This window comes from Neoarius graeffei, chromosome 4, assembly GCF_027579695.1.
Source record: "Neoarius graeffei isolate fNeoGra1 chromosome 4, fNeoGra1.pri, whole genome shotgun sequence".
In the NCBI taxonomy this organism is placed as follows: domain Eukaryota; kingdom Metazoa; phylum Chordata; class Actinopteri; order Siluriformes; family Ariidae; genus Neoarius; species Neoarius graeffei.
This window is the reverse complement of record NC_083572.1, coordinates 93,088,512-93,107,160: the sequence shown is the minus strand read 5'-3', so window position 1 is coordinate 93,107,160 and position 18,649 is coordinate 93,088,512. Positions and strand designations below refer to the sequence as shown.

At 40.4% G+C, this 18,649-nt stretch overlaps 1 protein-coding gene across 2 annotated transcripts in view; it reads left to right on the top strand.

Moving 5' to 3' along the window:
- ddr2a (discoidin domain receptor tyrosine kinase 2a) overlaps positions 1 to 18,649 on the top strand; it is a 136,924-nt gene that overhangs the window by 70,153 nt on the left and 48,122 nt on the right. Inside the window, exons 3-6 of one of the 2 annotated variants that reach the window (XM_060920026.1) lie at positions 2,634 to 2,660; positions 13,210 to 13,312; positions 13,448 to 13,679; positions 15,294 to 15,441. In XM_060920026.1, the coding sequence (XP_060776009.1) occupies positions 2,634 to 2,660; positions 13,210 to 13,312; positions 13,448 to 13,679; positions 15,294 to 15,441 (510 nt within the window). The remainder of the gene's footprint in view (positions 1 to 2,633; positions 2,661 to 13,209; positions 13,313 to 13,447; positions 13,680 to 15,293; positions 15,442 to 18,649) is intronic. The other variant, XM_060920027.1, reaches the window with a different exon arrangement.

Here is an 18,649-nt window from a genome sequence, read left to right as displayed (position 1 = left end):
TTGGACTGTGGGGGAAACCGGAGCACCCAGAGGAAACCCACGCGGACACGGGGAGAACATGCAAACTCCACACAGAAAGGCCCTCGCCGGCCCTGGGGCTCGAACCCAGGACCTTCTTGCTGTGAGGCGACAGCGCTAACCACTACACCACCGTGCCGCCCGCTTCAAAATCCTATTAATCTTTTTATTATTTCAGATAACTCGCTGCCAGCAAATAAACTTGAAACACTATCTTTCGAAATCTATCTGTACAGTGTCTTGCAGAAGTATTCATCCCCCTTGGTGTTTGTCCTGTTTTGTCGCATTACAAGCTGGAATTAAAATGGATTTTTGGGGGGTTAGTACCGTTTGATTTACACAACATGCCTACCACTTTAAAGGTGAATTTTTTTTAAATTGTCACACAAACACTAATTACGATGAAAAAACAGAAATTTGGAGTGTGCATAGGTATTCACCCCCCAAAGTCAATACTTTGTAGAACCACCTTTTGCTGCAACTACAGCTGCAAGTCTCTTGGGGTATGTCTCTATTAGCATAGCACATCTAGCCACTGGGATTTCTGCCCATTTCTCAAGGCAAAACTGCTCCAACTCCTTCAAGTTAGATGGATTGCATTGGTGTACAGCAATCTTCAAATTATACCACAGATTCTCAATTGGATTGAGGTCTGGGCTTTGATTAGGCCATTCCAAGACAATTCAATGTTTCCCTTTAAACCACTCCAGTGTAGCTTTAGCAGTATGTTTAGGGTCATTATCCTGCTGGAATGTGAACCTTCGTCCCAGTCTCAAACCTCTGGCTGACTCAAACAGGTTTTCCTCCAGAATCGCCCTGTGTTTAGTGCCGTCCATCTTTCCTTCAGTCCTGACCAGCTTTCCTGTCCCTGCAGATGAAAAAATATCTCCACAGCATGATGCTGCCACCACCATGCTTCACTATAGGAATGGTGTTCTCAGGGTGTTGGGTTTGCGCCACACATGGCATTTCCCATGATGGCCAAAAAGTTCAACTTTAGTCTCATTTGACCAGAGAAGAATCTTCCATATGTTTGGGGAGTCTGCCACATGCTGTTGGGTAAACTCCAAATGTGTTTTCTTAAGCAATGACTTTTTTTTTTGCCACTCTTCCATAAAGCCCCGCTCTGTGGCGTGTATGGCTTAAAGTGGTCCTATGGACAGATACTTTCATCTCTGCTGTGGATCTTTGCAGCTCCTTCAGTGTTATCATTGGTGTCTTTGTTGCATCTCTGATTAATGCCCTCCTTGCCGGCTCTGTGAGTTTTGGTGGGCAGCCTTCTCTTGTCAGGTTTGTAGTGGTGCCATATTCTTTCCATTTTACTATAATGGATTTAATGTTGCTCCCTGGGATATTCAAAGTTTGGGATATTTTTTATAACCCAACCCTGATCTATACTTCTCCACAACTTTGTCTCTGACCTGTTTGGAGGCTCCTTGGTTTTCATGTTGCTTGCTTAGTAGTGTTGCAGAGTCAGGGTCCTTCCAGAACAGGGTGATTTATACAGACATCATGTGACAGATCATGTGACACTTTGATTGCACACAGGTGGCTCTTAATCAACTAATTATGTGACTTATGAAGTGAATCGGTTGGACCAACTCTTATTTAGGGGTTTCATATGAAAGGGGGTGAATACTTATGCACACTCCAGATTTCTGTTTTTATCTTAATTATTGTTTGTGCCACAATAAAACAACAAATTTCAACTTTAAAATGGTAGGCATGTTTTGTAAATCAAGTGCTGCTAACCTTCCAAAAATTCATTTTAATTCCATCTTGTAATGTGACAAAACAGGACAAACACCAAGGGGGACGAATACTTTTGCAAGACACTGTATAAAAATCAAATTAATGTTGGAAATGTTTGCACAAAAGTGCATGTTTTCTTTAAAAATTTGGTATTCATCCATAGTTTAATTCATAAATACATTTAACAATTATTCCATGAAATCGAGTCGTACATGAGCTGATAGCTGACGAGGAGCGTAGCACCAAGTTGGTTATAAGCCATGTATGATGAAATTGAGTGAAATAACTGTTTTATTCTATCCACGTTCAGTGGATTTTGAGAAACAGAGCATTTCTATTTTTATTTTTTGCAAATTCAATAAATAAAAATTTTATACAAAATGTCTGACAAAGGGCGGCACGGTGGTGTAGTGGTTAGCGCTGTCGCCTCACAGCAAGAAGGTCCGGGTTCGAGCCCCGTGGCCGGCGAGGGCCTTTCTGTGCGGAGTTTGCATGTTCTCCCCGTGTCCGCGTGGGTTTCCTCCGGGTGCTCCGGTTTCCCCCACAGTCCAAAGACATGCAGGTTAGGTTAACTGGTGACTCTAAATTGACCGTAGGTGTGAATGTGAGTGTGAATGGTTGTCTGTGTCTATGTGTCAGCTCTGCGATGACCTGGCGACTTGTCCAGGGTGTACCCCGCCTTTCGCCCGTAGTCAGCTGGGATAGGCTCCAGCTTGCCTGCGACCCTGTAGAACAGGATAAAGCGGCTACAGATAATGAGATGAGATGTCTGACAAAATCATTTCTGCTGAGGCAGACTTCTTCAAAACCTACTGATGGCTACATGAATTGACTTTGGTGTTTGTTTGTTTGTTTGTTTTTAGAAAGTGCCGTCTTGCTGTCGTGCCAAGGTAAAGAACAGCTTTAGACATTTATTTAATTCTTCCTTGGACATTTCAGTTCTGTAATTTTCAAACTTCTTTGAGCTTTTGAACCAGTCTGAACAACAAATTTTAATGCTTAAAGATGAAGAATGTTAACAACCCGGCGAAATGACAGGAGCAATTTGTGAAAAATGCTATAATAATGATTCTTGAAAAATAAAAAAAGATATGTTCTTACCATCAAATACTTTTATTCCATATTTTGTTGCTTTTTTTGTATTTTTTGGGGTTTCGTTTTCGAGTAGAGTTTTTATTTCGTCCTCGGTTGGTTCAGCAACACGCGCCGCCATTTTGTTTTTCTCTACTCACGGTACGCATGATTGCTCATATCCCGTGAATGTGGATAGAATAAATATATAATATAAGCACAGGTGGTTGGAAAGTGGTCGATTCTGAATTAAAGTAAATCATCTGTAAATGAGTGGCAAATGATTGGAAAACAATGTCCTCTTAAACCTCCAGAAGAGTTTCAGTGTGCCTTGGAATCAATTCTACAAGTTCCTTGAAACTGAACCTCGTTCTCAGAATTATCGTACCTTCAGGGGTACAATTGCTTGTCACTGGAGCAGTTCCTTCTAAGGTATTTATTTGTAACCTTTATATACCGCTTAGGACCATATATGTACCTTTTTGGCCCTAAAAATGTACACATAGTTACCTTGAGGTCCAATAATGAGCCCTAGGGGGTACATTCGTGTAGATTGTACCTTGGGATACAGAAATGGACTCCTACTGTACCCCTATTTCTGACAGTGTAGAGTGACAAACATGGTTCTTTCAAAAGATATTCTCTTAGTTGGTGTTTTGATGATGGTGGTAGACATGTTGGCCAAAAATTCACCAACATCTCTAATAGATGTTCAATTGAATTGAGATCTCATGATTCTGAAGATCACCATTTCCATCTTCATCAACCCATTCAGTGAGTCCTCATGTGCTGTGGATGTGGGTGAAGTCATCCTCGACGAGACCACTTCCACCCGGATAGAATGTTTCTTTGTAGAATAAAGGGGATTAGTCAGAAGAACTGTATTAATTTGCAGTGGCTCTTCGTGGACAAGTGGCGCCAAACCATGCCAGGAAAATAAATAAATGCCCCCGCAGCACAACAGAATGACCAGATTTCGTTTAATTTGTCTGTAGGTGAAGTTTGCCAAAATGACATCAAGGCTGATTTTTTTTCCTCTGTTGTAAGACTGGTGTTCTGTAAATCTAGAGTCAGGACACCTCTGCCTTTTGCATCTATGCTTATTTTATGCCAGTAAGCATTCACAAAGCTATGACCTCTGTTCTTTTGAAACTCAAAAACCGTAGCTCATGTGTATGGATTTACCACGGCCCCGTCCCAGCTACCAGAAGGTTTTGTTAGGGGATTCAGCTTATGTTGGACCGTTTCTACTTGTCCTGGGCTTCTGAGGTTTCCCCCATCTTGACTTTTTAAGCAAACATTTGGAGGAGAGCCGGAAAAAGAAAAGGGATACAAAAAGGCCTTCTCTGCTCTTCTTGATGTTGCTGGCAGGAGCACAAAGGCTTGCTGTTGTGATGGAGAGGCGATGCGGACCAGGAGAGGCCTTGTGCACTTCCGAGTGAACTTTTAACGTCCAGCCCATGACACACTAAAACATACACACACGAGCATATCTGAGCATCTAAAGCTTTATAACAACAAAGTATTTTGTGATGTAAATGTGATTTCATGAGTTCAGTTTGTGCCATTTTGATACACTTTTAGCTTTAGTTTGTGTGCTAGTAGATTTGCTAGTCTTATTATTAATAATAATAATATTTAATAAAATTCTTTTTATGACCTACACTTGAAAAATCTGAAAGGCAGTCTAGCTTTAATCTGCATTTACTTTCTTATTTTTGCATGTTTTAAATTTATTTTAACTTTATTCTATTTTATTCTGCTAGTTTTTTTCCCCTTTCTCTTTCTTTTTCTCCTTTTTCTTTTTGGCATTTTAATATTTTATTTCTACTATTGTTTAATTCTTATTATTTTCTTTTAATTCTTTTAATTAATTATTTTAGAATAAAGATAAAATTATTTTATGTAATTTTATTTCTCTATTGTTTACTGTTTTTGTTTTTACTTCTGTAAAGCACATTGAACTGCCATTGTGTATGAAATGTGCTATATAAATAAACTTGCCTTGCCTTGCCTTAATAATCATATTTAAAGCTAGACGACCTCTCGATTTCATAAAATCGGTGAAATTTAGTTCCCTCTGAAATTTGGTCATATGTTTATTTCTGTAATATCTCACAAAATATCAGGCCATTCTGTAGCTGGAAATTTATTTAATCTGAGGGGGTTCCTGAGTAAATAATGCGCATGAAATCGCTCGCTTCTTCGCGCAGTCAAGCAGACAGAGGAAGTCCGTGTGTGCGCATGCGCAGGTTTACCTTCTTCTTGTTTTTTTGGGTTTTACAGCAGCTGACATCCACAGTGTTGTATTACTGCCATCTACAGGTTTACTTTGACCGTGCACTGACAGTTCCATCATTGTGACGCTAAACATACAGCTGATCACACCGAGGTGCTCGCTGAGCGCCGATATTTATTAGTTTGGTCCTGCGTTTCCTTTCCTTCGTATGACGTCTTTTCTTCTCGCTTTCCGTTAGTGTAGTCGGTTTTTCCATGTTTCAATCGCACACTCACATCCTCCATTTTTCTCTCCTGTTTCAAATTTGTATCCCACAATGCCTTGCACGAACAGGGAAAGCCCACCACGTGATGCATGACGTAGTAACTTGTATTGCATCATGGTGAAGTGGGAAAAAATAGCGGAGAATTTAGGGCCACATGGCCGTAAATTCATTAATTGTTCTGTTAAAAAAATAAAATTGGAAGTCTGTGATTCGAATTCAGTAGCTTTCGGTCCACTAAAGAAAAATAATTGGGTGTCGGGACAATTCTTTTTATGACCTACACTTGAAAAATCTGAAAGGCAGTCTAGCTTTAATCTGTATTTACTTTCTTATATTTGCATGTTTTCCAAACGATATCTACTTTTCATTTAGTTTTATGTTTCTTATTTAATTTTATCATTTTACTTCATTTCTGTAGTTTTATCTGAACTTTTTGTTCACTTTTACGACCCTTCAAGCAAGTCACGAAACTCCATTTATGAGCACTTCTTTTAGAAATAAATGAAGTGTTGTGTTACCTCTAATGCAGTAGAAATAGTTCTTCCTAACTTAAGTTTCAAAGTAAGGAAAGAGTTAAAAGTTATAGCAAGGTTCAGCACTGCGGGGGTGGAGGGGCTTATTATCACCTCATTCATGGCTTAATATCGCTACCAAGGATCTAAAACTTTAGCATTTAGGTGTGTTCCATGGTTTATGTCATGAATACATTTTATAAGTGAAGAATGTAGATTCTGAAGTAATTAAAACTGGCATGGGTGGCACGGCGGTGTAGTGGTTAGCACTGTCACCTCACAGCAAGAACGTTCTGGGTTCAAGCCCAGCAGCCGGCGGGGGCCTTTCTGTGCGGAGTTTGCATGTTCTCCCCGTGTCCGCGTAGGTTTCCTCTGGGTGCTCCGGTTTCCCCCACAGTCCAAAGACATGCAGGTTAGGTTAACTGGTGACTCTAAATTGCCCGTAGGTGTGAATGTGAGTGTGAATGGTTGTCTGTCTCTATGTGTCAGCCCTGCGATGATCTGGTGACTTGTCCAGGGTGTACCCCGCCTTTCGCCCGTAGTCAGCTGGGATAGGCTCCAGCTTGCCTGCGACCCTGCACAGGATAAGCGGCTACAGATGATGGATGGATGGATAAAAACGGCATAAAGGGGGAGCAATTAAGGAAAACACAGTTCAGAACTTGAGAAAATGCATTTAGCATGAAAACTTCGTGAAAATTAAGTGAAAAACATCTGCTTTTATTCAATCCACATTCACTGGATATGAGCAATCGCGTGCTCTGATTGGTGACTCTACTACTAGGATATCAGCTCATATACCATGAGTAGAGAAAAACAAAACGGTGGCACGTGTTGCTGAATCAACCGAGGACGAAATAAAAACTCTACTCGAAAATGAAACCCCAAAAAAGCAACAAAATGTGGAATAAAAGTATTTGATGGTTAGAACATACACTCAGAAAAATAAAACATTGGATTTACTTAACCGAGTTATGGCAACCGGTCCCACGAAACTGTGTTAATTTAGATGTATTGAATACAGTTATGTTGAGTTTATTCAACAGAGTTATGTTAGATTTACTACACAAAGTTGCATGGACGATATTAAATAAAGCCATGTTGGATTTAGCTGACAAAGTTATCTCATCTCATTATCTCTAGCCGCTTTATCCTTCTACAGGGTCGCAGGCAAGCTGGAGCCTATCCCAGCTGACTACGGGCGAAAGGCAGGGTACACCCTGGACAAGTCGCCAGGTCATCACAGGGCTGACACATAGACACAGACAACCATTCACACTCACATTCACACCTACGGTCAATTTAGAGTCACCAGTTAACCTAACCTGCATGTCTTTGGACTGTGGGGGAAACCGGAGCACCCGGAGGAAACCCACGCGGACACGGGGAGAACATGCAAACTCCGCACAGAAAGGCCCTCGCCGGCCACGAACCCAGACCTTCTTGCTGTGAGGCGACAGCGCTAACCACTACACCACCGTGCCGCCCCTAGACAAAGTTATGTTGGATTTAATAAACAACATCATGTTGCATTTGGTGAACAGAGTTATGTTGGATTTATTTAATAAACTTGTGTTTAATTTACATTTCTGCGTTCTGTACTGTCTGCATTTGTTCCAACAATATCTACTTAAAGTACCGTACACAACACAAAATAACTATTTAACTCAGTTTTATTTGTTTGCCCAAGTGCATCTTTCAATTTGAAAAACTAAACATTTGGCAGATTACAATGTCAAAAAAATAGAAAGGTGATTCAAGTTACTTTAAAGAAAAAAAGCCTTCGCCTTTGTTGTAAAGTGCACGGGCATCTTTAAGTGCATAAAAAAAACCTTAGGCTATCTATAAACAGAAAACATTTGGCAGCATTACCAATGCAAACAAAATGTGTAACAGAAAACCATTATGTTTTCACACTGATCTGCATCAAGCCGAACCATGCGCTGGAATTCTACAAAAATGGCCGTTGCTCCCCCCGTCTGCCTTACTGAGCGTGTGCAAGAAAGTACGGAGAGAGCATTGGGGCAACCTTAATGCAACTGTATTACATAAATCCAACTCAATAAGGTCTAATAATCATAAAAACGAATACTGTTAGGTTATTAAAACAAAACTCACTTGATTTAATCATTAAACATGACAATATTTAATAAATTTAACATGAACTAGTTATTTAACTCCAGCAACATGCGTGTTTCATTTCTTTGAGTGTATCTTTTTTATTTTTCAAGAATTATTATTGTCACATTTTTTGCAAATTGCTCCTGTCATTTTGCCGGTTTGTTTGTATTCTAAGCGGAAAAAATTTTGTCAGATGTTTTGTATAAAGTTTTTATTTATCAGATTTGCAAAAAATAAAAATAAAAATGCTCTGTTTCTCAAAATCCAGTGAACGTGGATAGAATAAAACTGTTATTTCACTCAATCTCATCGTACATGGCTTTTAGCCAACTCGACTATCAGCTCATGTATGACTCGATTTCATGGAACAACTGTTTTTCGCAGTCCGCTTTCCATCAAATCCTGCGCTCTGACTGGCTGGTGAGCAGGTCCGTATCCTATGGTACGGACCCCGGTTATGGACCTGTGGCGACTCGCTCGTTCACAACAACAACAAACATAGTAGCAATTTTTGTCAACATTTATCTTTTTTATAAGATTTATTTACAAGATTTTTATCAAAAATCTTATAAATTTTTGCCAGCATTTCTCAGGAGAATAGCATTAATTTTACAGCATGGATAGCGATAATGACAGTGTTCACAGCGAAAGCGAGTTTTACTACCCTGAGGAAGAAGAAATAAAAGAAAACTTTTCAGGAGAAAGCTAAAAACCTGTAACTATTGCTAACGCCGAGCAAAAACATGGCTGAATCCTGAATGACTCAATTTTGTATAAATAGGGGACTACATAGGCGGCAAAATGTAGCTTTTTTTCCTGCCATGGAAGTGCACTTGTATACCGAGGAGGAAGCCATTGGCATTACAGCCGTGAATGAGGATTCAAAATGGCGGCTCGGCTCGGTTTTCCCTTTCGGGCGCTCTCGTTTTCTGTTAGAATTTGGTAAAGAAAAAAATTAATATATTATTTACCAGCTTAAGGTCTGTTCGTATGGTGAAATACTGTGACCTCGGCCTTGAATACTGACCTTGGCCCAGAGGGCCTCGTTCAGTACTTTCAAGACCAGTTAGACCTACATGATATATTATATATATATATATATATATATATTAGTGCTGTCAAGCGATTAAAATATTTAATCGCGATTAATGTCACGACTGTCATAGTTAACTCGCGATTAATCGCAATTTAATCGCACATTTTTGTCACATGAAAAACCATTGTAATTCTCTTACCAGCATAAAAAAGTGAATGGGCTTGTTTTGTACCAATGTTTTTTTTTTTATTGCAAAGCATAACACGTCTTGACACAGCCACTACAAAGTGAAACCTAAGCTGAGCACCGTGGCTCTTCGTCCCGAGGCTAGCAAGAGAACCATGAGTGAAGTGATCTATTGCTTGAGTTAGTCTACAACTCTAATCAGAGAGACAGGTTACACAGTGACGGTAGGCTTGACATGCTTGATTATAATATAAAGTACACTATTATATTAACTTTAAGTTGTTCGTTGATAAATATTGCATTGAATCTGATCTTTACTGTTTCAGCTCACTTAACACATTTTGTACTTTTACACTTTCTGCCTGTTGATGCGTCGCGCTGTCCAATCAGAGGCGGCCAAATTTGCATATTACAGGAAGGATTTCTGGGATAGCATTGAGTTTACAGTTCAGAGGGATCTGGCTTCTTTAGACGCTGTCTTCTTAAAACTGAATAAATATTTAAAAAGAGCCAAATGAGCCAGTCTTTTGAACGGCTCTTTTCAAAGAACGGATCACAAAGATGCGGATCCCATCAAAGAGCCATAAATCCCATCTCTACTAGCGCGCCCTGCCCGCGCTGGTTCTTTGGGGGAGGAGGGCAGAGGACTCTGGCTGTGCGGGCCGTGGCATTACAGTCTAGCTGCTATCGGTTTTCTAAGCAAAGTCTTTGTTCCAAGTTCCTGGCAGTTTCAAAAGCTTATGAAAAACCTACATCATGTCACAGAGCGTTAATCTCGCGATTAAAAAAATTATCGCCATTAAAATTGAGTCAAGTTAACGCGTTAATAACGCGACATTTTTGACAGCACTAATATATATATATATATATATATATATATATATATATATATATATATATATATATATATATATATATATAATGTAGGTCTAACTGTGGATGCACAGTACTCACACAAAATGCCGAATACACGACACACCCACTTTCCAATGCTGCCATCATGCAGACTATGCCAGCCTTATTACACCTCAAGGTTACTGTTAGGGTTACGTTTAGGGTTAGGAACTTCCAGCAGTACTAACTGCTGTTAACACAAGCTTATCTCAGGGGCTGTGTTGCGTACTGAAATGTGTGTGTCTTGTGGTCTCCAAGACTGTAGATAGACCCTACTGTCCTGGGCTGTTGTGACACTTATTCAGTTATTTATCTTATTCATGCTTTATTATTCAGTAACTAAAATGAGAATTACAGAAAAGCTTTGTAGTTCTGAGCATGAGGAATGTTAATCTGAGGTCGGGGTTTTTTAATAACTTTCATGCTAATAAGAATTAGTTTAGTTAATTTAGCCAGCACTATAAAAGCTCAAACTTAGTCCTTGACATGTTACAACCCGAAAGCAACACAGTGCCAGTGTAGTGTTTCGTCTCTTCTAGTATGTCCTGCTGTGTGTGTGTTTGACCATACCATCCAGCAGCGGTGCCTCAAGCCATGGCCAGACAAACGGAAATGAAGCGTAAAGCTATATAAATCTTCCTCGTCTTTCTCAGATCTGTACTGTAATAATATTGATCAAAGACCTGCCATCATTTTCCTTTTGAGCACACAAGTCCCATGTGTAATGAAATTTGGTTTCTAGCTCATAAAAGTTAACAGTTAGCATACCAAGGAGCCTCGGTAGTATCAGGCTTGAATTACAGAAAAAAAACCTAAAAGAGGGAAGGAAAATGTTCTCAGGAGGTGGGCTTACTTTTATCGTGTCCTTGTAAAGACCACACAAGAGGCTTGTGAGACTTTGACCATTGTTTCGGTCCAAACCAGGATGTCTGGTGACTAAAAGGTGCGAGCCAAAAGAGTGCTATATATTTTTTTAATTATATTTCTGTAGGGTAACCACAATGTTAGTGGGAGAAAGGGGTGTTTCTCCAGTTTCTGCTCCAACTCAACTCATGCCAGCCCTCAAACGCTTGATTCATTTATTATTATTGCAGTTCTGATTTTGCTATGCAGACCTACAGTATCATCCAGCCCAAGCATATTGGCTGCTTTACAAGAAAGAAAACAGCTTCTTACCAAAAGACATTAAAAGAGTAGAGCCTTGAACTTACAAAGACCTGCCTCTCTGTAGTGCCCGTCCTCACTGTCGTGCCTCTTTGTGTTTACGATTTGGAGGATAAGTCTGTCTTTTAAAAAGATACAGTATCATGTAACAGTGCTTGCTAACACTAACCAAAAGATTAAATTATGTGAGCTAACTTTATGTATAAACCATATTTCATGACAATATACCTTATATGAAATGTGTCCTGTCATTCATTTTCACCTTTACTGAACATTTTTTTCTTAGAAATCTCACCAACACTTTTGCTTGCCACGTAAATTAGCTAACTACAAGTTGGTGTTTTGGTAAATGCTAGTTATCTGGCTAAGAACACTTTTGCCAGCTAGCTAAGTTAGCTCTAAATTGGTGTTAGTTGGGTCAGGTAATGCTAGTTAACTAGCTAGCAACACTACTGCCAGATAATTAAATATTGTTGTTTTAGGTAATGTTAGTTAGCTAGTTCGTCGTCGGCTGTCCATTGCTAGCGATGATGACTGCTTCATTAGGATGTGCAGAAACACAGATGGGCCACGAGGTCCGCACCAGAGTGACAGAATCGACCGCAGTGGCCGAGCTGCCATGAAATATCTGGCCTCATGAGCTCTCGCATACTATTCTCCTCTCCTAATGAAGCACCTTGCACAGTAAGGTAAGACAAATGATGTCGTGCCCCCATCATATTGCCTCTCTGGACCTCCAGACCTGATGCCAAGTGGTGCACAAAAGTGCCACAGACCTGATGGGTATGGAAGTTGCCCTGCAATGACAACTGACTTGCCGGGTGATGCCATCCATTGGCCATTTGAGTGGCTCTTCTGCATGCCATCTGGTGGTGAGCCATTGACCCTGTTGGGTTCATCTGCCACATTGCACCGAAAAGTGCCCTGCTGTCAGCACATTATTGGTGATCTACTATTTAACCCATAGCTGGAACTCAGGCAGGTGCTACTACTCCGGGTCAGAGTGGACCTGGGAGCAATGGTGATTAAGGGGTAACTCCACTTTCCCCAATACTCAAGTCATCCCAGACCTAAGACTCACCACCGGTTGCAGTTTAAAGTCATACCCAGGACTAAGTTAGCTAGTTAACAGCATTATTGCCAGCTAGCTAACATGACTTATACAAGTTGATGTTTCAGTTCTAATCTATCTAATGTTGCTTAGCCAGGTAATGACACTCTTCCCAGATAGCAATCTTAGCTAACAAGAAGTTTGTGTTCCAGCCAAGGTTAGCTAACTAACTAACAATTAGCTCAAGGTTCATTTTCAGTGCTGATTCATTTAATTTGTGATGAAAACACAGTCTCATATGAAAAGGATATTGAACAAGATTCTAAAAAGAAACTTAGCTAACTAGAACAAGAACATCTGGATTTGGAAAAAAAAAAACCACCCATTGAACTAGTGTGTTGAATGTTTTCTTAAAGATTAGCTAAGCTTAGGGCGGCACGGTGGTGTAGTGGTTAGCACTGTTGCCTCACAGCAAGAAGGTCCTGGGTTCAAGCCCAGTGGCTGACGGGGGACTTTCTGTGTGGAGTTTGCATGTTCTCCCCGTGTCTGTGTGGGTTTCCTCTGGGTGCTCCAGTTTCTCCCACACCTGGCCACTTGTCCAGGGTGTATCCTGCCTCTTGTCCATAGTCAGCTGGGATAGGCTCCAGCTTGCCTGTGACCCTGCACAGGATAAGCGGCTCCAGATGATGGATGGATAGCTAAGCTTAGTTTCAAAATGAGCTAAAATATCTTTATCTTTTAACTCATTACGTTGTTTTGACAATCTATGACACCACATACTGGTGACATAGTTACAGATGTTTTACCTTTTAAATAAGTAGCTTGGTCACATATATGGAATGATTGTTTGCAACTTGTGATGCAAAGAGTAATAACAATAGATCTTTCTATTCGCTATAGGTGTATGTCGATCCCCTCTAGGGATGTCTGGAAGGCAGATCTTAGATGAAGACATTTCAGCTTCAAGTCAGTGGTCTGAGTCAACAGCAGCAAAATATGGCAGGTAAGACTGTAAAAATCTCTGGATGAAGATTTTAATCTCAAAACTTCCTCTTCGTTCCAAAATATACTTTCATGTATGATACTTTGAGTTCAGTTTCCTGATTCTCCTTCTGGGTGTGTTTGCCTGCCACTGTAGACTGGACTCAGAGGAAGGGGATGGTGCGTGGTGTCCAGAGAGCACGGTTGAACCAGAGAACATGAATGAGTTCTTGCAGATTGACCTTCTCTCTTTGCATTTCATCACCCTGGTGGGAACTCAGGGGCGACATGCAGGGGGCATCGGGAACGAGTTTGCCCAGACCTACAAGATCAAGTACAGCCGCGATGGCAGCCGCTGGATCTCCTGGCGCAATCGTCAAGGAAAGGAGGTACGTGCCATTGATAGTGCACACATAGTCCTGACATAGAGTTAATACCCAAATTGTGCACATTGTTTTTCAGACCTCAGAATATTTATATAAGCTTCAGTGCTGCCCAAAATATAGCTGTGAGTCTTTTATCCACAATTCACTATTCGCTAAGAACCTGCCGTTTTTCTTGAACAGTATCCACCTTGATATTATTTCAGTATTGGTGTCTGAAAAGTTGCTGTATCAACAATATTTCATTCTGAAATTCATGTTTTGGGGACAAAACACTATCACTTGAGGGCAATATTAATCATATAAATATGGCAGTATGAAATAAATGAATTTTTGAATTGATTGCCTGATTTGGCTACCCAGAAAAACAAGTTAGACACACATGTAGCACAAATGTGATACCAGAGAACTCTCCAAGTGTAACAGTGAACATAACTTTGAACTTAATGGCCCATTTAAGTCACCAACTGAATATGGCAATGGAGTCAGTGATTCCCATCTCCGGTACTGGAGGTCCAGTGCCCTGGATGCACCATGCGTGATGCTTTCCGACAGGAGGTGGTGCGGCAGGGAGGCAGGACGGCCATTCCCCCAGCTGTGGCTCAGGCCCAGCCTAGCTTCACACCCTGGCTTGACCGACCCAGCCCTTAGAGCCCAAGTTACTCACTTGCCGACTTCCCTTACCTACATTGTCCCAACATGCCAGAGGCTGTTCACCTTGGAGACCTGCTGCGGATATGGGTACGGCCCGGCATGAGACTTACACCCTCTACCCCAGATTTTCAAGGGCCAGCAAGAGCTCACCGGACGCTGCCAGAACCGTGGCGCTTTCCAGGGCACGGGCCCCTATCTTGGGTTGAAGCCATTCCAGGGCGCCCTGCCCTTCACAAAGAAAAGAGCACTCTTCCTAGGGCCCCTACCAGCATCGGCGAGCATGTGGGCGGTAGGGAAAACTTAAACCTTGGCAGAGTTGAAGGACTGCAGTTGAGAACCCTAGTTCTACCCTACACCACAGCTCCACAACCCTGTAGTATGGTGACCTGTAAGTGCAAAACACTTTAGTGAGCCAAAAAAATGTAACAACAAAACCAGAAACAGAGCAGAAAGGCCAAAAACCCAGTGATACATTAAAATACACAGAATTCATCATCACCCTTTCTGTTTTGAGTTAATGTTGATCTTTTTCTGAATTTGCCGTTGGTTTGTTAATGCATTTTGCACTTACATGTCACAGCCTACTCGCAGTCGGGTCATACAAAAGACCATTATCAAAATGGTGCCTACTGCCCTCTGGCGAGGCACACCACAATACAGATGTGAGTAGGGAGTCAAACTCTTGCAGTTACCAGAGGACTGGCCCCCCAATGTAGCCTTAGCTATGTAATAGGTGAGAGGCCAAGGGCTACTGAAATGGAGATCGGTGTTGCCCAATGTGCCTCAAAGTCCTGGTTAGTACTGGGATAGGAGTCTGGCTGGGAAGATCAGGTCCTGGCATGGGAAGGGACTTTTTTTTTTTTTAACATGCCACAGCACTACAGCACATCACAGACTTATCATAATAGAGTACTTCACATACCGTTTATCTCATTGTCAATTGCTGTGTGTTAATTTCTGTCCAAGGTAATTGAGGGCAACAGGAATGCCTATGATATTGTGCTCAAGGACCTGGAGCCGCCCATCATTGCACGCTTTGTGCGCTTCATGCCCGTCATCGACCACTCCATGAACGTGTGTATGCGTGTAGAGCTCTATGGCTGCGAGTGGCTAGGTAATAACATTACACTGTACACATTGTAGTAATCTAATGGTCATGTAGCACTGATTTGGTAACTGCTGTACTTTTAATGTTTGCAAAAGCTGGTTCATGAAGTTTAATTATTAAGCTCATAAACACAGTGTCTATTTATTACTCTTTGGAATGATATCACAGTGATTCTTATGTGTCTCTCATTCCAGGTCACATTAAAGCTGTTACCGAGTAGTGGGCTCTTCCATTGTAGATAACTATGTAATTTACTGATAAAGGGTTCAACCTTTTGCCTTCTGCACTTATCTTTCTGTCTGCCAGATGCCAAATCATTTGTCTTACATCACAGAAAGCAGTAATAATAATAATAATAATAATAATAATAATAATAATAATGTTTCTGTTCATCAAGCCACTTCACAGAGCAGATGTAGCCTCATGATATCCCTCATACATACCAACTAACTTTATTCTCTTTCACTGATCTCTCCTTAAATTCCCCTTCCACATTATTTTAGTTCAGTTACTTCCTTATTGCAGTTTCACATTCAGCTCAAGGGTTCAGGTTAACAGTGATGAGCAAGGCGACTCGTTGCATTTTATATAGAAAAGTGCACCGTGTAAGAAGAAAAACATCTTCGCTGTTTATTTAAAAAGTCTCCAAACATCACATCTATGTGGCATTAGAAGGTCAGTGAAGGTCAGTGAAGGTCATAATGCCCTGGGCCCTGTACTACGAAGCGGGTTTTCTGGCTTACCAGGGTAACTTCGAGAGTAACTTGATCACGTGCAGCGTAACTTCCCGATTAACCCATACTACGAAAGTTGGCTATGTTCAAACCGAGGTATGCTGCCATGGCAACTTACATTGCATCTCAAACCTGCTCGTCTCAGGTTATGTTCTTGGTTAACCCGAGGTTTCCGATTAACCACACCCTTTTTAAACACCACCTCTCCACCGACATTTCCTCTAGAGACAATGCCAGCGTACCTGGATGACCCGTGCGATATCGGAGCGCAGATTAGAGATGGGATTTATGGCTCTTTGATGGGATCCGCATCTTTGTGATCCGTTCTTTGAAAAGAGCCGTTCAAAAGACTGGCTCATTTGGCTCTTTTTAAATATTTATTCAGTTTTAAGAAGACAGCGTCTAAAGAAGCCAGATCCCTCTGCTTAGACAGTGACATCAATATTTCTGGACATACCTTTTATATAAAGCAACCTAGACTTACATTATTGTAACCCCTAAACGCTCATAAATAACCATTAAAAAACAATGAGGGCTTCAATGAATGTCCATGCAGAACGGCTTTTCTGTAAAAAAAAAAAAAAGAACCCACTCAAGAACATAGTTATCAAGAACGCAAGAATATTTTATAGAAAAACACTTGTTTTACAAAAACATTTAAGTCTGAGATACAAAATAGATACAAAAATATAACACAAGAACTAGTTATCACACAAGAACATTTTAATAGAAAAAAACAAACTTTCTATATTAAAAATATTGAAATTGTAATAAAAATAGATACAACTAAACAGTCAGATAAATAGATAAAGTTATAACAAGAACACAAGATTATTTTAATAGGAAAAAAACTATTAATGCAAAAAATATATTATTAGAAAAATAGATACAACTAGACAAACAGATAAATAAATAAAATACACAAAAATAGAACAAACAAAATGACGATAGAATAAATTAAATGAACGTCCGTGCAAAGTAGTTTTCCCACAATATTATCATTAATATCACACAACAACATTATAAACTATATACAAAACAATTTGAACTATTAGGCAAACAGATAAAACTTGAATAAATAAAAGGCAAATGAATGCTTGCTTGCACGCGCACACACACCATTATGAATGATGTTTTTATATTTCATTTTCACCTGTTGCCAGGTGCGTTTGGCACTGCTGTTGCCTCTGAAATGTTCACAGGACATACACCAACTTAGTCAAAGGGACTGAACAGTCAGTCATCCTAATTCATGTGACTCTGTGCACATATCAGCTTAAGTAGGCTACTCCATGAATTTACCATACCAAATTTTATTCAGGATTTTTCGGACATTAAACAAGCTATATATGACTGGGGCCACGTCGAAGGACCATTTTCTGTGACTTGTGATTGATCATGAAGCTTTCTCTCATCCTATACTTCTGTTCTGGAGCATGTAGAAGGGAGAATGTACTTGCGCATTTACCCGATCGGCAATTCGTTGCCAACATGCTTGCCGCTCCTTATTGGCAGCCGCTGTGTTAGATTTTGCTCTTAATGTTGTTTTGAACTCCTCGTAGCTTTGCATTATGACAGCGCATTCTTCCTCCGTGAAGTACGGCGACCGTGCCATTGTGAACAGTGGGGATTTGCGCTGATAACCTCCCCTTTAACGTGAATGCGCATTAACCCTGATTAGGTTAAACCAGGTTCAACAAATCAACTTCATAACTGGCGTCGTAGTACCGTTTAACCCCAAACAAGATAACCAGGTTTTGTCAACCCCGGTTTAGCTGGGGAACCCTGGGTTACTTCTGGGTAGGTTAACCTCCGTTCGTAGTACAGGGCCCTGGTCTAGGACAAAACCCCTTGTTTTTGACCAGCATGTTGAGATAGATGGATGGATGAATGGATGGAGATAGATGGATGGAGATTGATTGATTGATTGATTGATTGATTGATTGATTGATTGATGGATCCATCCATCCATCCATCCATCCATCCATCCATCCATCCATCCCCAAAAGGAAATTGCAATGTTGCGGCAACAAATTCACCCAAATCCCAAAACACACATATTTACACAACATAGACAATGAGGTAGGTTAAAACAGTGTTTACAAACATTTAACAGTTATTCCATGAAATCAAGTCGTACATGAGCTGATAGCTGATGAGGCACGTAGCACTGAGTTGACTATAAGCCATGTACGACGAGATTGAGTGGAATAACTATTTTATTCTATCCACATTCACTGGATTTTGAGAAAGAGTATTTTTATTTTAATTTTTTGCAAATTCGGTATATAAAAACTTTCTACAAAACGCCTGACAAAATCATTTCTGCTTTGAATGTAAACAAACCGGCGAAATGACAGGAGCACTTTGTGAATAATGTGATAATAATGATAATTCTTGAAAAATAAAAAGATACATTTTTATTATCAAATACTTTCATTGCTTTTTTATTTTTGGGGGTTTTTGTTTTTGAGTAGAGT